This window comes from Benincasa hispida, chromosome 1 (genome assembly GCF_027475165.1).
Source record: "Benincasa hispida cultivar pf3 chromosome 1, pf3_genome.v1.1, whole genome shotgun sequence".
In the NCBI taxonomy this organism is placed as follows: Eukaryota; Viridiplantae; Streptophyta; class Magnoliopsida; order Cucurbitales; family Cucurbitaceae; genus Benincasa; species Benincasa hispida.
In genome coordinates this window covers 84870600-84891476 of record NC_143478.1, presented here as the reverse complement: position 1 = coordinate 84891476, position 20877 = coordinate 84870600, and the positions used below count along the sequence as shown (strand labels likewise).

Genomic DNA, 20877 nt, shown 5'->3' with positions numbered 1-20877 from the left:
ATGAAGAGGCTTAGAAAATGTCGATAGTAATATCGTTCAACAAATTAATCGCTTCCAAATAATCAGATTCAGGTAAAGGATTCTCGAGATGTATAAAGAGAAGATATCTCGTCTCAAGTCCAAAGTCAATAGTCATCGGTTCGAGAAGTTTCACCTCCTTACAATAAAAATATACAAACTTAAAATCGGTCAGTTTCACCTATCCCATTGGAATTTAGAAGAACATCTAAATAAAAACAAAACAAAAGTGAAAAAATAATACAGTTGTGGAATTTGGAGATAAATAATAAATTCAATTTACTTTTCAACAACCACTTCAAAACGTCTTAAAAAATTCAAAAATCTCGTTCCATTAGCATTAAATTTCGAATATTTTCTCCTACTCAAAGTCTTAACTTTTCTTTTTCCCAAAAAAAAACCCTGACATTTAATTATTAGAATAATCATTGTCTAACTAAAGATGAGACATACAAAATACATTTAAAATAACTTTATTATTTCTTTTTCCACCTTTAAAACGGGGTATCCTTAAAAAAAAAAAAGAAGAAAAATAAGAGATTATTGAGAAAAGATAATTAACCAATCAAATTACATCAAAAGTAAAATTTTCAAATTTAAAAAGTAAATATTTTGATCTTCCAAATATAGCAACTATATAATTTTTTAGGGTATATATTCATTTATTTTGTTTCGTGGAATATCGTTAGAGTCTATATATCAAATGCTATGTATCTCAATAGTGTAAACTATAAAGTCAAATGTACTCAATTATACTCTCAAAAGAAAATAAAAAAATGATGTCAACTAAGTCAGTGGTCTCCTTCCATTCATTACTAAAATGTCAAATAGGTCTGAGACACATTGAATATAATATTAAAATTTCAAAGACTTGAGATACATTGAATATAATATTAAAATTTCAAAGACTCGAGGGGTCATATGTTTAAATTTTTCCCACATATCTTTTAGAAAAATTTTCACAAATAAGAAACAAGTATCAAACTATTTACAGAAATAGCAAAAAGAAAAAAAATAAACATTGATAGACTTCTATCAGCGTCTATCACATAGTATCAATGATAGACTTCTATCAGTTTGATCTATTGCTGATAGACATTGATAGATTTCTATCAATCTTTATAAAAAAAGATTAAATTTTGTTATTTTGTATCAATAGTTTTATTTATTTTATTAGTTTTGAAAATCTCCCTATTTTTTAATTAAATGGAGGTGCACGTTTGGAATCATAAATTTAAAGTTTTTAGATTAAGAAAAAAAAACATTTTTTCTCATTTTAAGAATGTAACCCGGTTGCATGTCATGTTAAATAGATAATTTACATTTTATTAAAGAAATAAAATATATTAAATTATTGCCAAAATATCCATTTATACTCCAAAATTCAATTTAAACCCTAAACTAAGAATTGTATCAATTTAAACTTTTAATTTTTGGGGTTGTATCAATATAAACCCTAAATTTTGGGATTTAAACCTTAAACTAATAATTATATCAATTTAAGCCTAGAACTCTCATATGTATATCAATTTAAACCTTGAACTTTCATATGTATATCAATTTAAACCTTGAACTTTCATAAATATATTAATATAAACCTTGAACATTTCATAAGTGCATCCAAATAAAACATAATTGAGAGTTTAATTGATATAATTATAAAAGTTCAGAGCTTAAATTGATACAATTATTGGTTTGGGGCTTAAAGTGATATAATCTCCAAAGTTTAGAGTTTAAATTGATACAATGATTAGCTTAGGATTTAAATTGATATAACACCCAAAGTTCAAAATATAAATTGATATTTGTCCTAAATTATTTAGGATATGAGATTTCTTTTTAATTTTAAATGCTCCATATTTCTTCCACTTATGTATTTTTTATATTTTATTTTCATATCAGTATGAAACTGACTATTTGAAAGTAAAACCTCAAAAGTGATTTAAATCTTCGACATGTTAATTGATGATATATATTTTAATCAATTGAAATTAACATACATATTCTTTTCTACTCATTAATAATGGGGTGGTTTGGTATATGAAAAAAAAAAATCAAATCTTACGATTAATAGTAATTTATGTAATCAATACATATTAGCCTTTATTATTATGTGACATCTAATCAAAATTTTAAATTAAAACTTGAAAAAGTCTTTATTTAGAAATTTCCTCTTTATAAATACCATTGAGCCCATTTCTTTTGCTTATTTAAATATAGTGGGATCCACTCTCAACCATCTTATATCTTAAGAAACTACATGGAAAGAAAAATAAGTAAACGCTACCATCATAAAATCTTATTCTATATAACTATGGGTTACCCATGAAATACATCACAACAAAGTCACAAAGAAAAAAAAAATCAAATAAGATAATTTCTTAAAAAAAGATGAAGAAAAATAATAAATATGTTGGATGAAACGTTGATTTTTTTTTTTCAAAAAAAAAAAAAAATCTATTTTATGTTTTTTTTTTTTAAAATCACCTTCCATGAATCGATGCTATAGTGTTTAGTAATTTGATATCCTGTTAGTTTTGTTCTTCTTTGTATTACTAAGAAAAACACTCCATATCAGAAGTTTGATAGTTGGATATGAGTTCTACACCTTTTTAACATTTTTTAATAGTTTTTTTTTCCTCAAGATTCTTTTCAATAAAATGATTACCATTTCAAAACAAAATGAGAAGAAACTTCAAATATGAGGGCAAGTAATTTAAGTATCTTATGAATTATTCTCCATGTAGATTTTACATTTTCTTAATATGTAAAGCTTCTTTTTAAAAGTGGTTTTGAAGTGATCAGCAATCATTTTAAACATCCATTTTATAATCACAAGTTGGCTAAGGATACTTAATAATAGATCTAAATTTGTTAGAAGCGTTTTTGTTTTTGTTATCAAACATTTTATAAAAATTAATATTTTTGTTCATTTATAATCAATTACAAATGTGCAAAGAAAAAAAAGTTTAAATTAACATTTAAATATCTCAATAAATATGAAAATAGAGACCGACCGGTTTGGAATGCTGATTACGATGAAATGTTAAGACCGATGTTGAAATGATAGCGTGAAACATGAAAATAATGGAATAGATTGGGTTGAAAATAAAGAAATATAGTAGAAATTACAAATCAGATCCAAAATTTTAAGTCTAAACATTGACTTGAGATTACAATCTATTACAAACTCATTCCATTACCATATTCGGACTAAGTTTAGAAACTATCAATATTTTAATGAAAAGCAATTGTGAAAAAAAGGAAAAAGAGGAAGAGAGGGAGAAAAAGAAAAAACAAGTGGGTTTTTGGTTGGTTGGCGAATGTGAGTAGCCGGCGTAGAGGCATAATCTTCTTCATTCCGGTTCGTTCAAACCCACTGTTCATCTTAGGACCGACGAATTCCACGCGCATGAATTGTAATCTCTTTCTCTTTCTGCGATTTTTGTTGCATTTTACTCAACACAACAACAAATTTCCATACCTGTTTGTTGTTTGAATTCAGTTGGACTCTTTTCGTGTTGCTGTTTGCTTCTTTTCGCGTTTGGCTGTTGTTATTCTGCTTTTCGAGAGAGAGGAGACAATTTCTTCCAGCTCTACTTCAGGTCAAAACTGCCGGAGACTTGTTGCAGTCGAGGTGAGTTCAGTTGAAGTTTTTGTTTCACTTGGATGAGAATTGAGTTAGAATTTTCCTTCTATTATTGTTCATCGTTAGTCTGAATTCTCATTTCTCAAGATCGTGCTCTTGAGTTTTCTGAAATTTTTTTAGAGTTCTCGATTATGTAGCCTAATCAGCATCGAATTTAGCTCAAGTTCGTCAGAACTTAGAAGGTTGTTTTAGCTTAAGAAGTTTGTTAAATCCTTGCTTACTGAGAAAGATCGGAGGCCTGAATGGATTATTCTAAGCTCAAGAGAGCTATTTACTCGGTTAATCCTGATGAAATTATATGAAACACAAAAGCGCTCTTGGTTTCTAATTCTGATTACTTCGTTTGGATCTAGATAATTTCATGGAATGTCAAAATGAGTGTTATCATGTCTTCCTAAATTGCCTGCTTGCGTCAGTGTTGAGGTCACGAGTGCCTTAATTTCGCTTCTTTCTTACGATTATATTTGATAAGCGGTACCAATTTAAACAAGAAAGTTCCTCATTTCTGGAAAGTGGAAACTTACTGTTATTGGGATCAATCAAGATTCTCGAAGTGGCAGAATAGAATGGACACTCGTGTTGTCTTTTAACTGTTTATTTATCCTAATTTTTCGTATAGCTTGTTCAGATATGCTTAAACACAGCAGATTATAACGAGTGGGTCCCATCATGATCGTACGCACAGTGTACACGTTTGTTTCTACTTTTACGAGGTTGGATTTTGACCATTAGTAGGCCAGATTCTCTTACATCCCAGTAAATTTTTCTTCTAATAAAATACATCATTTCGTGTTAAAGAATCAGACACTTGTTCCAGTAATATTTTTCATTTGTTGATGTCAACCGACTATCAGATTCCTCTATTGGCCTTATTTTTTTGCTTATGAGGTAATTCCATAAGAAATTTGAGTACTTGACAAACTCATACTGTGGGTATATGTCTAAAATTGACTTTTATTTATTATTATTTTTTTTAATGGCAGTGATTATTCATTGTTGGATCGGAAATTGAGCATAATAGAAGTTGTGATGACTTGTTTCTGTTTTTGTTCAAAAAGAAACAGAGATTCGTCGGATGCACAAACAATTGCAGCAGTTGAAGGTATGCTGGTTTAGCTTGAATTCGCACAAGTGATTCTGCAATAATTTATTCATATATGATGGCTGTTGTATGAGATACTTGGCTAGAACTTTAGCTGCATGACACTTCTATCACGGCATCATGAACAAAAGTTATTGCTTAAATGAATAGGTCTACACTGATGAAAGAGGATCCAACCCATCAGAAATCAATGGCTTTATTATACGTAATTTGTCAAATTTCTTGAAATTTTTTGGTGTAACCTTGCTTGAGGTGCAACATAGATGACCATAATTGGATAATTAAAAATCATATTTCCAATCTTCTATCGTTAAGAAAAAGAAAGGTCTGTTGATAAAAAGGGTGGTGTTGTCTGAGTCCAAGATTTTAAAAAGAGAGAAAAAAGAAAAACAGATTTCGTTCTTTTCATCCCTCTTTCTCACTGGTCTTATGTGGCATTGTTTGTGTTTGTCTACGAGTGTACAAGGATTCAGTTTCAGATTATTTAGTAGAAAGAGTTATTTTTCGTAGAAAAAACTCTTCGAGCAATGTTCTATTATGAACTTCTTGCCTCCATTAATTTTTCTCTTGTGCTCTCTTATTTTCTTTTTGTAGAAAAATTGCAAGTCGCTACTGCATCCTCCCACAATTTTACTAAATAACTCAAATCTTCCCCCTTATCCTTATTTGGCCAATGCACTTGGACCCTGTGTCTTCAATTTTGATATTAAAATTAGATTAAAATTCTCTTTTTTCCTCATCTTCTTCGGGAAGTCAAGCCATTTCATGGTCTTTCATTTGAAGAAAATTTTAAAATAAGATTTGGTTTCATTACGTCGAAGAGATAATAAACCATCAAATTATTTATCTTTTCTGAGGACTGAGATTTTTTCTAGATCATATGATTTGAACTTTTTAAATGGTGTTGTTTAAGCTCTATAATAGGTTTATTTGATACAGAGATTTCAAATATTCCGAACGTTCGCTTGTACTCATACGAAGAACTTAGAAAAGCAACTGAAAATTTCAGGTCTGAAAACAAACTTGGACAGGGAGGTTTTGGATCTGTCTACAAGGTATAGCTGAAGCAGCTTCTTGTGGTTTCTTGCTGATAGCTAATGTCCAAAAGTTGTTTCTTCAGACCTCCTGGTACTGAGTTCTGTTTTGAACTATTTCACTTGAGCAGGGAAGGCTTGGAAATGGAACTCTGGTTGCCATAAAAGTACTATCCATGGATTCAAGCCAAGGGACACGGGAGTTTTTGACAGAAATCAATGTGATCTCAGTTATAAACCATGATAACCTGGTTAAGTTGCATGGTTGTTGTGTGGAAGGGCAGCACCGGATCTTGGTCTATCCTTACCTAGAAAATAGCAGTCTTGACAAGATGCTTTTTGGTGGTTAAATATCCTGTTTTGTTTTAGTCTCTCAGTTCTGTCGTTTTCCCAGAAACAACTTATTCTAATGGAACTTCTTACGATAGGTAGAGGACATGGGAATATTCAATTCAATTGGCAAACAAGGTGTAAAATATGCATTGGCATTGCACAGGGGCTAGCTTTCCTTCATGAGGAAGTCCAGCCGCATGTTATACACAGGGACATCAAGGCAAGCAATATCCTGCTTGATAAGGATTTAGCCCCAAAGATTTCTGATTTTGGTCTTGCTAGACTACTCCCTGCTCACTTGACCCATGTTAGTACACGTGTTGCCGGGACAGCGTAAGTTGTGTATGCTAGTGATGTTAAATTTTTAATCTCAGAAAATTACAGAGCTAAAACCTTTGAAATTGATATTTACTCTCCCTATATTATTTAGTATCTTTTTCTGAAAAGCTTTGTGATGACTGTTTCTGTTTGGAGTCCTCATGTAGTATATTTCTGTGACTGCTCTCATGTTGCATTAAGTTCTGTTCAAGTCTGGATGACTTTGTATGTTGTTTGTATTTTAAACATTCATACAAGATGGTATGCAATTGGCAACTTGTATGAAAGTATGTACACTCAATAATACGATAAACTGACTACATATGTTTGTAGAAGTTGATACTTCTGGTCATACAAAATTTTCTGATCTAATTGGAATATGCGATGATAGTAAAAGGTGATGCTGACAAATTGTATGTCCTATGCTAGTTTGTGCTGTTCTTCTAGATGGTCTGTGTTCTCTTAGGAGTCAGGACTATTGCTCCTTCATTTTCCTTTTTAATACCCAAAAAATTTTAACCCTTATTTGTGCATTGAGTTTGAATTAGAAGAAATTGTTTAACCTTGCGATTTTCATATTATTCTAACTTAACAAGGGATGAAATGTTCTGACAGACCTCTTGCCTATCCAAGAGAACTTCTGGTTCCACTAACCTTAGTTCTCTCTGTTTACTAACTACAAGTTCTGACAAGCAGACACTCTCTCGAGTTTTGCAATCTCCCCTTGCAAACCCACAATTTTTACTTTCTTTTGGAAAAAAAATAAATGCTATAACTAACTCTTCTGCTGTTTTGTTTATGAAGAGGTTATCTTGCACCTGAATTTGCCATACGGGGGCAAGCGACGAGAAGAACAGATATTTATAGTTTTGGTGTCTTACTTTTGGAGATTGTTTGTGGGAGGTACAACATAAATAGACGATTACCTGCTGAAGAACCATATCTTCTTGAAATGGTATGCTTTAGTTGCTGTTTTTGATGAAAATAAAAGGTTAGGTGGGATGTAGTTGGAGTTGATTGTACAAGTCAAATGAAAAACCTTTGATAACTGGGCATTCCTTGTAATTGATTCCAAATGACTTTATAAACATGTGCACTAACTTTGTCATGATAGGCATCAAAACCTAGCCAACGAGACTGTATTAATGTTACTCTATGGTTTGTTGAACTTCTAGATTCCTTCCATTTTTTTTTCAAAGATGGACATACTAGTGTTTTTCTAACAAAAAATCTTCAGCCCTGAGAATCCAGAATTTTGAGTACAGTATTTGGTTAAGTATATTGCTCGAGCGCAGCATTATAGTTTCTGAAATGCGTTCCAATATTTGTTCAAAACTTAAGGCAAACAGCCCTTTCTTCTGGCATTGGATGCAATCTTAAATTCAGACTTCAATTAAGACAAAAATGAAATCATAGTCTAAATATACAGCAAAAAATTTACATTATATTTTGAGGTGAATTTCCTAGAAAGTTGTATGTTATCAGTGACAATACTATTATGCCATAAGTCCCAGGATCATGCTCTTCATATAAGTCATAACTCTCAATATTTTTATCAAGATAGATAGGTTCCTATATATTTTTCAGTAGTTGGGCTCCTGCTTCTAGTTCTCTTCCCCCAGGCCTCAAGGTCTATGGTCTTTAGGTCTGTGCTTCCATTTATTATTTTTTTTACCGTTCTATGCTTCTGCTTGTGTATACACGATACATCCGATGCTTTTACATATGATGTGCAATGTGAAGATGCAAGTTAATGAAAACATGTAAAAGATCTCTCTCTTGCCACAGCATGACTTGAGAGGATTGTTAAATTCATATGAAGTTGATGAACTGGTTAGTGAAACCTAAGAAGAGGAAGGGAAGCTAGTTGGAGCTTTGCTTTCATCTCACCTTGTCTTTTTGTCTTTCAAAGAATATAATTCGTTTTGTGTGTGAAATGATTAATGATTTTTAGGTAACTGTAAATACAAAATTGATACTTTAAATCTGTTCTCTTTATACACGACTTCATTTGGTTTTCTATTCAAATTCCTTGAGGTGTTTGTTGATTTATATATAACAATGGAATTTGGAGAGCAGAGGAAAATGTTTCATTTTAAGAAGAATTATACTAATTCCTAGAAATTTTGATGAGTAAGGTTGGAAATATTGAAGCATATGGGTAGAACATGCATCCTTTTGCAATAAAAATGTGAAGAAAGTACTTTAATATGCAATGGCTAGTTTGGAATATATTGTCAGTCTAGGCTTAATGTGTTGGTAATGCTAACAAATAATTGTAAATGCTACAGGTGTGGGAGCATCATCAGAAAGGGCAATTGCTGGAATTGGTAGACCTGTCATTACATGGAGATGTTGGGACGGAGGAGGCCTGCAGATACTTAAAAATCGGTCTTCTTTGCACCCAAGATATGCCAAAACTCCGTCCATCTATGGCGACTGTTGTCAAGATGCTAACAGGTGACATTGATATATCTGATCAAGCAATATCTAGACCAGGAATGCTTTCAGAGTTCATGCTTCGAAAAGATGTACTATGCAAAAAGGGAGAGTCGACAACTGAAGACTCAGGAAAGCCAATTGATTCAACTTCATCATCAGGATACATGGACACCTCGTATGCTACGATAACTTTCAATTCGATATTTGATCGTAGTAACTGAGTTAGAAATTATTTGTTGGTTAGCAAGCCTTCTAATTAAAGGGAGGTATATATTTATTTTTTTTGTTCTATCATGAATACATACTTGAAATCTACTATGACACTTTTTCCACCTTCATGTGTCAGTAACTAACTGTGTTGTCTTGTAGGAGTTTTTAGTGATGAATTTTCAGTGAAAATCACATGACGTGTTGTGTTCTCAAGGTGTATATTGAACAATTCTTTGTATTTTTTATACTTTTGTCATGAACAAATGTTGACATATTTGCATGTAAAAGATATGGAGCTGCTTAATGTGTTGTGCATTTTGATTGTTTGATATCTCTCTTCCCTTCCCTCTTTTTAAACAAAGAAAAAGAGAAACTCAAATAGAAATTCCAAAAACCAAAACCAAAACCATCTTTTTATAAAAAAAAAAAAAAAAAAAAAAAAAAAAAAAAAAAAAAAAAAAAAAAAAAAAAAAAAAGAAAGAAAGAAAACAGAACCTATATGTCTTTTTCGAATTAAATGATCTCTTAAAAGATGAACCAAGAACTTCCTCACTATTAAGATATGGAGGATCAACATGGAATATGCTTTATGATGTCATTACTTCTTTATAAAGATGCAACATTCTAAAATTTTCAACAAATCTGAACAAAGAAAATATAAATAAATTTGAATGAAGTCAAGAAGAAAGAAAACTACAAACAAAAACAAATATCTACCCATATAGGCTAAAAAATCTAGCTCCTGGTTCTGTTACATCTGTACCACAAGATCACAAAAGAGAGGATTCTGTACCCAACAATGAATCCCAACATTACTGCCAAATTGCTCCATTTTTGTGACTGTTTTAGACCTTGTTGTCTTAAGAACATTTCTCCATATGTTGTACATACTCCTTGTTTGGATTCTATGCATCTTCCCTTCCCTTGTTCTCCTCCATACTCATTTATCAAGAAACACTCAAATGGGTACTTGAAAAGACTCAAATAGTGCACAAAAATCCAGTAGTTGGGGATGTTCTTCTTTGAGATAAAGTAACCAGAAAAGAGAAAGAAAGACCCCATTAGCCCTGCTATTACTGAGTTTCCTGTAATGAAATTTGGGACAAGAGCACTGAAACATGCTACAAAAGAATTGGACATCAGAACGACCATCCAAACGACTAGAGAGAAGTAAAGGAACCCGAAAACTTCATTTTTAAAGCCAACCAACCAGTAAACACTGGCTGCAAAGAGGAGAGAGACCATCATAAGGAAAGGGAGAAAGATGAGGGTGTTTGCTAGAACATAGGAAGATACTCTGTAAGCACCTCTTGATGTCTCTCTCATTAGGATCATTCTTTCTCTCAAGAAGATTGGAAGACCCTCTGTAGTTGAAGATAGCAAGAAAGTGAGACTAAAGGCGAAAAACCCGAGCCGGGTTTGCAATGCAGTTTTGCCATTATTATTCCCAGTTTTGAAGAATATGGTCCCAAGTACCAATCCAGCCACCATGGCTTGAATGACTCTTGTAGCGAAGAGTTGTTTGGTCCTAAATGTGTTTTTGAAAAATCTTTGTCCTAGTATTACAATTTCCTTGGATCTAGAATTTTGGTAAGAAACAGGTTCTTCGTCTGTCTTGTTGAGGCGTAGAACTCTCATTGTCTGATTCTCAACCCTGTTTTGTAGGTAATGGAGTCTATTGAAAGTTTCTGAAGTATGCATAGCCAAGCTGTCCACAACATCAATGGCAAATTCAAGCACATTGACATGGTGAGGGATCTGATGATTAGCAAGCTTAAGCCTCTCCTCAAGATGATCCAGTGATCCATTATGCATCACAACTCCACTAGAAAGCAGTATTAGACGATCAAAAAGTTCCAGGATTCGAAAACCGGGTTGATGGATGGTTAAAAGAACAGTCTTACCTTGGCTAATAACCATTCTTCTAAGCACTGACATAACATGAAGTGCTGAGACTGAATCCAACCCTGATGTGGGTTCATCAATCAAAATCACAGCTGGGTCATGAACCAATTCAACTCCAATCGAAACTCGCCGTCTTTCACCTCCCGAAATGCCTCTGTTTGATCCTCCTCCAACCCTTGATGGTGCTACGTGTTCCAACCCAAGGTCTTTCATCAGCTTCTTCACTCTAGATTCAGCCTCTTTTCTTCCACCAGCAAGCCTCAGTAGAGCACTGTACATGAGTGTTTCTTCAACTGTGAGGAAAGGGAAAAGAGCATCGTCCTGCGTGACGTATCCCGAGATTCTTGGGAACATTTTCTCAAGCATATGTTGATCATTAACAAGCACTTGGCCTGAAATCTTCTTCAAAGGTATGTTTCCTCCAAGAATCTCTAGCAATGTTGTTTTGCCAGCCCCACTAGGACCAGCAATGGCTGTAATCTCCCCAGCTCGAGCCTCACAATTTACATTCTTCAAAATGAACTTGGGACCTCTCTTTGAATTATCACCACCACACAGCCAATTCAACCCATCAAAACTCTCACTTATTTTGTAACAAAGATTTCTGGCTTCTATTCTGTAATGGCTTCTCTGATCAACTGAAATAGTCCTCTTCATTGGCAAGCCCATGAAGAAGATAGACAGGAAGACAATGAGAGAGAGAGATTAAGGTGTAGAAAGAGAGAGAGAGAGAGAGAGAGAGAGAGAGTTTGGCTCCAAGAATGCCTATGAGAAGATGAGCTAACCCACCAAACTTATGAATATTGTGAGAAGTTATATATGGGAAGGCAAGAAGAGGAAAACCATAGATATTTCCATTCATAATCTAGGCAGCTTTTGAACAACAAGATTTGACCTGACCATGGTCTCCATTTCCATAATTCCATTCTCATTTTTAGGCTAAGATGAGTTCGTTCGTTCGCTCGTTCGTTCTTTTTTTTTTTTGAAAAAAAATGAAAATGTAACGAAAATTGGAGATATTATTTGAAGCTACACTACACTACTACAACGGGATGGGATAACAAAATTTTTTATCGTAAGATGTATGAGAGGAAAAATTAAAGATGATTAATATGAACCGACAAATTTTGAACTTGCATCAAATAATTTTAATGAGATGGCTTCATTGAACACATTTTAACATTGCACAAAAGGAGTTAATTTCTGGTGAGCTGCATGTTGACTGCCTAATTTTGAGAGTCTTGTGTGTTGGGTTGCTTCACCATCTTTTGCCCAACTCTTAAATTTAACACTTCATCTATTTGGTTTTCAAAATTCTATGCTGACCCCAGTGTTCAAAACCTACACCTGTACTTATCCGGGAGTTAGTTATTTTTTGGAATAATTGAATTACGTAACCAAAACGATTTCCCTTTTCCATTTTTTCAAATTCAAATCCCCTTGGTGGGAATTATCGTTTTTTATTTTAATATTTATATACATATATATTGTTTGTAATGTTAGGCTACCTTTGCTAATGTAAAACATTATGATAAGCCTCCATGCAAAAAGAATCTAAAATATTATCGGTTATTTACTTTTCAAAGAACAAGTAAAAGGGCAAATGATGAAGAGTTAGTAAAAAAGAAAAGGTATTCCCACACGTAATAATTATAATTATAGGACAATGGAATGGTAAACAACAACAAACGTGGGAAAATTTTCTATAGTATGCTAGTATAGACATTTTTTCATATTACCTTAACTTGTTATGTGTCATGTCAACATATTTTAAATACAGTGAGATCAACTGACATTAATATGAGGTCCATAAATATTTATAAAAATAAATTTATAGTATCAATAAGGGGTATGGTACTTCTATAATATTAAAAGAATTCTTAAACAAATGTAATCAAATGGGGTCAAATTTTTAAATTAGTATTGATAGATTATATTTACAATGAGGTCAACATGACTTAGTTTAAACTTATGGAATAGTCATAACTCAATTTGTTGTTTATTCATATTAAAATGAATTAATTTGCATGATAATTATTTTATTTTAAGTTTTGAAATTTTAGCTTATAAATGCTATTCAGCCTAGGTGAGTATTTTTTTTTCTTTTTTGTCTGCTACTTTATAGAAATGTTCTAAAATATATAACCTATAATTTAGAAACTCAAAAAAGGAATTTTTAAAGTTAAAAAGACCATATTTATTTTAGGAAACATAATCCATGAATGGTAATATATAAGTGAGTTCTATTTAATTATGTTTGTTGTTGTTTATCAATATTTTATAATCGTAATGAATGTGGGGCCCACAACCAAATCGATAATAAACAAACCCAACCTGATTGAGGAGCGAAGGATGATCGATCCGATTTCGTTTGGAAATTACATGCGACCCAATAACCGATACCGTTACCATTATAGATACGGTTATTATTACACTATGAGAATTATGAATCTATCACAAACTGTTACCATTACCGTTACCGTTTGACCCTAAACGATAGTGATAAAAAATTAGATTATGTTTACAAAATGCCTAAATAATCGTGATCAAAATCAATCTAATAATATCCTTAAACTTAAAAACAAGAAAGTTCATAACCATATTTTAAAATTTCAAAAATTTTATTAGTACCTTTCAAAGTTTAGAAGTACACTTATTATTAAAATATTTAGACGAAAATTGTTAATACTTTATTTAAAAATATATCCATTGGTTTTCGAACTAGTCTATTTGTTGTGATTAGTTAAAAGATTCTTTGTTTTTTTGTATTTGATGAATTTTGAGAAAAAATTTTCTAGTATAATAGAGGTAGAGGATTTTAACCATAGATATATTATTTGCAATGCATATGTATTGCTAGTTGAGTTATGCTCGTTTTGAATAAATGTATTTTTTTTTTTGCTCTTTCTATTTTTTTTTTTTCCAAACAATTACAAATTTGGTTTCAATAGATTTGTTTACACAAACACACAATTTTCTTTTTGTCCATAAATTTGAGGGCAAAAAGCCTCAAAATTTACTTTAGAACAAACTTAAAAAATTAAAATGGAACTCAGGTTGGGAGTGTGATACAAAGCTATTGAACCAAGAAATAACAATAAGAAACCATGTGTCTCGAAGAAAAAAAGAGAGAAAAAACGATGAACAAACGCCAAAACTGAGCTGTAGCATCGGAACCGGAGATTTGAGCGACTAAGGGAAAAGGGCGTCAAATTTGATCTCTTCTCAATTTCAACTTCACTCCTTCTTCTCCGACGAAATCATGAAGGCAATTTCACGTTCTCCATTGCCGGAAAACTTCCTCAGACTACCAATGAAGTCCACCAAAATCCCTTCCCCACGTCTTCAATTCACAAATCCGCAAAACCCAACAATTTCTAGACCCCCAGTTCCGCGTTTCTCCATCGATTCATCCAAATCCCCAACCCCAGTGACCCCCGCCGGGCCACCGCCGTTGGTCGTCGTCGGCTCGGCCAATGCTGACATCTACGTGGAAATCGACCGGCTGCCGGAGGAGGGAGAGACTATCTCCGCCAGGAGTGGCCAGACTCTGGCCGGCGGCAAGGGGGCCAATCAGGCCTGCTGCGGTGGCAAGCTCGAGTACCCAACTTACTTTGTGGGGCAGGTTGGTAAGGATGCTCATGGGAAGTTGATCACGGCGGCGCTTGAGGACGGTGGCGTCCGGCTTGATCATTTAACTACCGTGGCGGCAGCGCCGACGGGGCACGCGGTGGTGATGCTGCAGTCTGGTGGGCAGAATTCTATCATCATTGTTGGTGGTGCTAATATGAATTGTTGGCCTGACGCGTTGTCTGACAGTGATTTGGAGGTTATAAGAAATGCTGGGATCGTTCTGCTTCAGAGGGAGATTCCTGATTCAGTCAATATCCAAGTTGCAAAGGTCAGGTATTGGATTGAATATTGTTTTTCTTTCTGCGTTAACTTGTTAATTCTACAGTTACATTATCTTATGATTAACTATTGGTCTGATTCTGCATTACTCTAATAGTTGAGAATGTTGTGTTAGAGCAAAATCAGTTAGTTTTGAAGTCAAGTACATTGACAGTTGTAAGAATTTGATTTTTTATAAGTTTTTGATTCTCTGGTAACTGAAAGCTTAAGACCACCTGTGATTAAAACGATTTCAAAGTGTTTATAGAAGTGGGTTTAAACTGTCCAGGATTTAGAATAGAGGGTCAAAGAGACATTAGTCTTGAACTTATCTGAAGTATCTATCTTCTTTATTTAGAGCTGTTAAAGTTCAACTTTAATGATATAAAACTAGCTTAACAAAGGTTTTTTGCTTCATGATCTGTGAATAATTTATCTTGTCATTCAGAATTCTCACACTTAACTACTTTGTTTATTTAAAACTTAAAGGTGAACTTTACTGATAGTTCTAAATTTGAGCCAATTCTGTCACATTCATAAAAAATGAGAAGGGCATATCCATTGAAAAATATTAAGTTTCAATTGACAACAATTGCATCCATTCCCTTGAGTCCTTGGAATTTTGATCGTTATTGATGTTTTCGTCAATGTAAAGTAAGGTGTAAGGGTCTTAGTTGGGCCTTGGGGAAAAAAAAAAAAAAACAGGTCTCCCTCTGCATGATTTTGACCTCCTGCTCCCTGTACTATTATTATTGGTATTATTATTATTATTTTCCCGTTGTTGCATGCCCAAGAACAATTTGTCTGTTTTAGGATCAAAATTCCATGGTTGCAGTTGGAGCTATTCTAATGCAAAAAATTCTCAGTCTTTTGCTTAAATAATGTTTCATATTATCTTACTTCAAGCAGTGGAAATAACAAAAGATGTGCTCCAAGTCCTTGGGCCTCGCCATATTAGCTCAAACTTTTGAATTATTTCATTCATCAATAAAATTGTTTCTTATCTATAAAAAAAAATTGATCTGACTAGAAATAATGGCTGCAGGCTGCCAGGAGTGCTGGAGTTCCAGTTATTTTGGATGCTGGAGGAGTCGACGCTCCTATCCCACAAGAACTGCTTGACCATGTTGATATTTTTAGTCCAAATGAAAGCGAGCTAAGTCGCCTGACAGGATGCCCAACTGAAAGTTTTGAACAAATTGGACAAGCTGTAGAAAAATGCTATAAAATGGTGAGTCACCCATACATTGGAGAAAGCTTTCCTTGATATCATTGTTTTTGTCTCAGATGAATTCTCTCTATTTTAAATTTAAATTTGTTTTTCTAGTCTTAACGAATTGCTGGTAATTTATAATATCATGGACTTAGTGTTTAGGCTGTTTTTCATGGATTTGATCTATGGAATTAATCCATCGTCAGAGATCATGATCAGATCTCAAGTGTATTTTCCATCTCTTAACTTTGCTAAATGCTTGATTTCAGGGTGTCAAGCAAGTTCTTGTAAAACTTGGGGCCAAAGGATCTGCCTTTTTTAAACAAGGGGAAAAACCAATCAGGCAACCCATTATATCAGCCGCAAAAGTACTTGATACTACTGGAGCTGGCGATACTTTCACCGCATCTTTTGCTGTGGCACTCGTTGAAGGAAAGTCGAAGGAGGAATGCCTGAAATTTGCTGGTACGCCTTCTACACATTCTCTATCTTATAACATCATCACTATTGGTGGGTGGGGATAAGGAATCAGTGTCTTACATTATGATACTCTTGATCCAATAAAATTAGACTGTATCGGTAGATGACAAGCAGCATGCTGTTTATCGGCTTAGAAATGAAGTTTGTTTCATGTCAATTGATTGATATTTCTTCTTACTTTGAACAGCTGCTGCAGCTTCACTTTGTGTTCAAGTGAAGGGAGCCATTCCCAGCATGCCTGATAGGGAATCAGTGCTGAATCTCCTTGAGTCTGTTTGAGGGTATATTTTTTATTTTTAATGGACATGTAACTTTATTATCGTGAATAAATAATCTACAAAGCTTTTTCAACTTTTGCGTTATTTGATAAGAGTATGTTCTTGGCCAGACCAATTGATCCTTCAGCTTTTTCTAATTCTTTTTTCCTTTGGGGGCTTTGCACATCTGTTAAGGAAGCAGCAAGATGTAAAAACTACACAAATGAAAATTTCTTATTGTTCACTTTCACCAACATTCATCAACCAGATATCCTTCTTGCGACTCCAAAAGTTTAGGAGGCATTTTGGCATATGGATGAGAATTTTGTATTTCAGATTAAAAATCAAGTCTATGTTTGATACATGAGTTCCTTTATTCTATCTGATGAAAATAATAATAGAGAAAAAACACAAAATTTACGTGGAAACCCTAGACCAGGGAGAAAAACCACGATACAGATCTTTTCTATTATTATTATAAACTAATACATTGAATACATGAGAACAGGGTGAATAAATAGACTTGTAGAGAACCCTAGGGTTAGAGACAATTACAAAAATACTCCTAGGGTAAAAACCCTATTTTCAACACTCCCCCTCAAGTTGGTGCATAAAAGTTGATAAGACCCAACATGCTGAGACAATGGTCAAAATTTGGTCTAAGCAGCCCTTTGGTGAGAACATCTGCCACTTGTTGATTAGACGGAATATAGGGAATACAAATGCTCTCGTTATCCAGTCTTTCTTTAATGAAGTGTCGGTCGATCTCTACATGTTTGGTTCTGTCATGCTGAATTGGGTTGTTCGCAATGTTTATTGCAGCTTTATTATCACAGAACAACTTCATTGGAAGCTCCCTGTCTTGGTAAAGATCAGTCAACACCTTATTTAACCAGATTTCTTCACATATTCCCAAATTCATTGTCCTGTACTCAGCTTCAGCACTACTCCTCGCCACTACTCCCTGTTTCTTACTTCGCCAAGTGACAAGATTACCCCAGACAAAGGTACAATATCCAGAAGTTGACTTTCTATCAATAACAGAGCCTACCCAATCGGAATCTGTATAGGCTTCAATCGTTCTTTTCCCATATTTTTTAAACATTAAGCCCTTACCGGGGGTTCCCTTCAAATATTGAAGGATACGCTCAACTGCATTCATATGTTCCTTATACGGAGTTTGCATAAACTGGCTCACAACGCTTACTGCATATGAAATATCTGGTCTGGTATGGGATAGGTAGATCAGCTTTCCAACCAACCTCTGGTACCTTTCCTTGCTCACAGGAACCCCGTTGTTTGTAACACCAAGTTTTGCATTATACTCCACAGGTGTGTCAACAGGTTTACAGCCAATCATTCCTGTCTCTTTGAGTAAATCAAGTGTATATTTTCTTTGCGAGACTGAAATACCTTCTCTTGATCGAGCTACCTCCATTCCCAGGAAGTATCTCAGCTTACCAAGGTCTTTAATTTCAAATTCTTTGGCCATTCTCATTTTAAGCCTCATAATTTCACTCTCATCATCACCGGACAAAACAATATCATCAACATACACTATGAGAACAGCAACCTTCCCGGAATCAGATCGTTTCGTAAATAGTGTATAATCTGAGTGCCCTTGGTTGTACCCTTGTGCTTTAACAAATGTAGTAAACTTATCGAACCACGCCCTTGGGGATTGTTTTAGTCCATATAAGGATTTCTTCCGTCTGCAAACCTTGTGCTTGAACTGACTTTCAAATCCAGGATGCGGGCTCATATAGACCCCTTCTTCAAGTTCACCATTAAGGAACACATTTTTAACGTCAAATTGATACAGTGGCCAATCTTTGTTAACAACAATTGACAACAACACACGAATAGTATTGAGTTTAGCTACAGAAGAGAATGTTTCAGAATAATCAACTCCGTAAGTCTGGGTAAAACCTTTAGCAACAAGTCTGGCCTTATACCGATCAATCGTCCCATCTGATTTGTATTTTAAAGTGAAAACCCATTTGCAACCAACTGTCTTGTGTCCTTCTGGTAAAGGCATCTGTTCCCATGTGCCATTTTTCTCAAGCACCCTCATTTCTTCCATAACAACCGATTTCCATTCAGAGTTCTCCATGGCTTCATGGATATTGCTTGGAATTATTATGGTGTCCAAGCTAGTGCTTTAAACTCGGAAGAAAAGTTATTATACGTCAAGTAGCTGTGCATAGAGTACTTTGCACATGAGCGAGTACCTTTCCTTAGTGCTATCTGAAGGTCGAGAGAGGCATCACGATTTTCCACTTCTCTCGGTTTCTCAGCATGACTGGTCACCTGTAACTCGAGATTTTTAGTAATATCTTCCACTCCTTTGTCAACAACAGGAGTTTTATCTTCCATTTCTTTGTCAACAACAGGGCTTTTCCCTTTATTATTCTCTCTTTCAGTTGTTTCTTCATCTGTCACATATTCGGTATGGCCATTTCTACCTCCTTCATCCTTTTCGTCCCTGCACTTGTCAGTCTCCATACATATATCAACTTCATTAGTTTCAGGAATACACGTACCTGAACTAGATGCCGGTTCTGATTCCTGGACCGGAGCCGACGGATTAACAGGTGGCAATTCTTCCTTTCAACGATTCTTCCTATAGTAGGTTATCCAAGGAAGCTGGCTGGTAGGGAGAACAGGGCAGGCTCTTTCAGAACTAGTGGAAGGGATCAGAGTAGAATCCCCTAAGGGAATAGCATAGGTGGACCAACTAGGCTCTTCACTTGGACTCTCCCCCTGAAGATGACTAACGGGAAAGAAAGGTTGGTCTTCAACAAAGGTAATATCCATGGAGACAATATTTTCTAGAGGACGGATGATAGCATTTATATCCACGTTGATGAAGGGGATATCCAACAAAGACACATTTTTTAGCACGAAGGTGAAATTTTATGCGATTTGGACCATGAGAGTGGACAAAAGCGACACAGCTGAAGACACGGAGGGGTACATCGGAAATCAGACGATTTGTGCCAAGCATTGTATCTGAAATCTGTTGATGCAAAAAGGCCAACCGATGTCTCACATCATCGGAGTAATGAACCGAACTACAACCGGCTGGAAACTGAGTCGCCATGGTCGCTGGAGGGGCACTGGTAGCCGGTTGAGAGATCGTCGGTAGATGAGAAGGCCCCGGTCGGCTGCGCTGCTCAAGATGGTTGCCGAAAAATCTCTCATCCCTCTGGTCAAACGAACCGAGAACAGAATCGGAGAGATTTTGCTCTCCTTGCCGAACGGAATAACTCACCGGGCCTGTCGTGACTCCTTGGGTGTACACCGGAAAGGTGGGTTCGACAGAAGATGAAACCCTAGGCGGCGCTACTTCATCGATCTGAAAGGGTTCGCCGATCTGAGATTTTCAAGGGTTAGAAACCCTATAATCGGCGACCAAAAACTCAGATAGCCGAGGAGGAGCGATCAGAAGTTCGTTGGTCGCCTGCACGTCGGAAAGCCTCTGTTCGTCGACGTTCTTGGGCTGTTCCTGATCGACGACTGTGATCCTGTTGCAACCGGATGGTTTCCTGAAGAATTGGTTGCCTGCAATCGGACAGTGGAGATTAAGTCTGGTAGGGCAGCTTGAAAACACTCCTTAACCATAACCCTAATAGCGGTTTGCATATCAAAACTTGAAGATCCACCAGCGGAAGGCGATTGTGGATGGTTTTCTTCCATAATAGCTAGGATTTCATCCCTTTACTTTGATACCATGATGAAAATAATAACAGAGAAAAAACACAAAATTTATGTGGCAACCCTAGACCAGGGAGAAAAACCATGGTACAGATCTTTTCTATTATTATTATAAACTAATACACTGAATACATGAGAACAGGGTGAATAAATAGACTTGTAGAGAACCCTAGGGTTAGAAGCAATTACAAAAATACCCCTAGGGTAAAAACCCTATTTTCAACACTATCCAGTCTATTCATTGGTTTAAATACTATTTTAGTCTTGTAGTTTTAAAATTGATTTATCTGGTTTTCGAACTTTTATAA

General features: G+C 34.9%; 3 protein-coding genes across 20 annotated transcripts; 2 read left to right on the top strand and 1 right to left on the bottom strand.

The window, feature by feature from the left end:
* Positions 1–3233: 3233 nt before the first annotated feature.
* On the top strand, positions 3234–9421 carry LOC120074245 (cold-responsive protein kinase 1-like). Of its 18 annotated transcripts, none has more exons than XM_090311939.1 (10): positions 3297–3437; positions 3524–3655; positions 4296–4380; positions 4466–4555; positions 4651–4769; positions 5709–5824; positions 5935–6145; positions 6232–6469; positions 7259–7409; positions 8746–9421. In XM_090311939.1, the coding sequence occupies exons 4-10, from the start codon at positions 4551–4553 to the stop codon at positions 9115–9117; spliced, it is 1212 nt and encodes a 403-aa protein (XP_090168065.1). In that variant the 5' UTR covers positions 3297–3437; positions 3524–3655; positions 4296–4380; positions 4466–4550; the 3' UTR covers positions 9118–9421. The 18 variants fall into 18 exon arrangements, with proteins under 18 accessions (XP_090168076.1, XP_038883318.1, XP_090168065.1 ...); XM_090311944.1 differs by having other exon boundaries at positions 3299–3437; positions 4472–4555; XM_090311924.1 differs by having other exon boundaries at positions 3299–3437; positions 4472–4555; positions 5694–5824.
* Positions 9422–9749: 328 nt separating this feature from the next.
* On the bottom strand, positions 9750–11695 carry ABCG10 (ABC-2 type transporter family protein). Its single transcript, XM_039027297.2, has one exon. The coding sequence runs from the start codon at positions 11678–11680 to the stop codon at positions 9842–9844; it is 1839 nt and encodes a 612-aa protein (XP_038883225.1). The 5' UTR covers positions 11681–11695; the 3' UTR covers positions 9750–9841.
* Positions 11696–13969: 2274 nt separating this feature from the next.
* Positions 13970–16999, top strand: LOC120070789 (pfkB-like carbohydrate kinase family protein). The gene is made up of 4 exons (XM_039022676.2): positions 13970–14912; positions 15948–16133; positions 16385–16580; positions 16783–16999. Exons 1-4 carry the CDS (start codon positions 14274–14276, stop codon positions 16872–16874), a joined length of 1113 nt encoding a protein of 370 aa, XP_038878604.1. The 5' UTR covers positions 13970–14273; the 3' UTR covers positions 16875–16999.
* Positions 17000–20877: the final 3878 nt, after the last annotated feature.

Excerpts from the sequence above, each read along its gene's own strand:
- LOC120074245 (XM_039027338.2), top strand. Across the intron at positions 6,470-7,258 it reads ACACGTGTTGCCGGGACAGC|AGGTTATCTTGCACCTGAAT; the intron begins GTAAGTTGTGTA and ends TTGTTTATGAAG. Across the intron at positions 7,410-8,745 it reads AACCATATCTTCTTGAAATG|GTGTGGGAGCATCATCAGAA; the intron begins GTATGCTTTAGT and ends TAAATGCTACAG.
- ABCG10 (XM_039027297.2), bottom strand. The coding sequence starts at position 11,680 with ATGGGCTTGCCAATGAAGAGGACTATTTCAGTTGATCAGAGAAGCCAT.
- LOC120070789 (XM_039022676.2), top strand. The coding sequence starts at position 14,274 with ATGAAGGCAATTTCACGTTCTCCATTGCCGGAAAACTTCCTCAGACTA. Across the intron at positions 14,913-15,947 it reads TCAATATCCAAGTTGCAAAG|GCTGCCAGGAGTGCTGGAGT; the intron begins GTCAGGTATTGG and ends TAATGGCTGCAG. Across the intron at positions 16,581-16,782 it reads GGAATGCCTGAAATTTGCTG|CTGCTGCAGCTTCACTTTGT; the intron begins GTACGCCTTCTA and ends TACTTTGAACAG.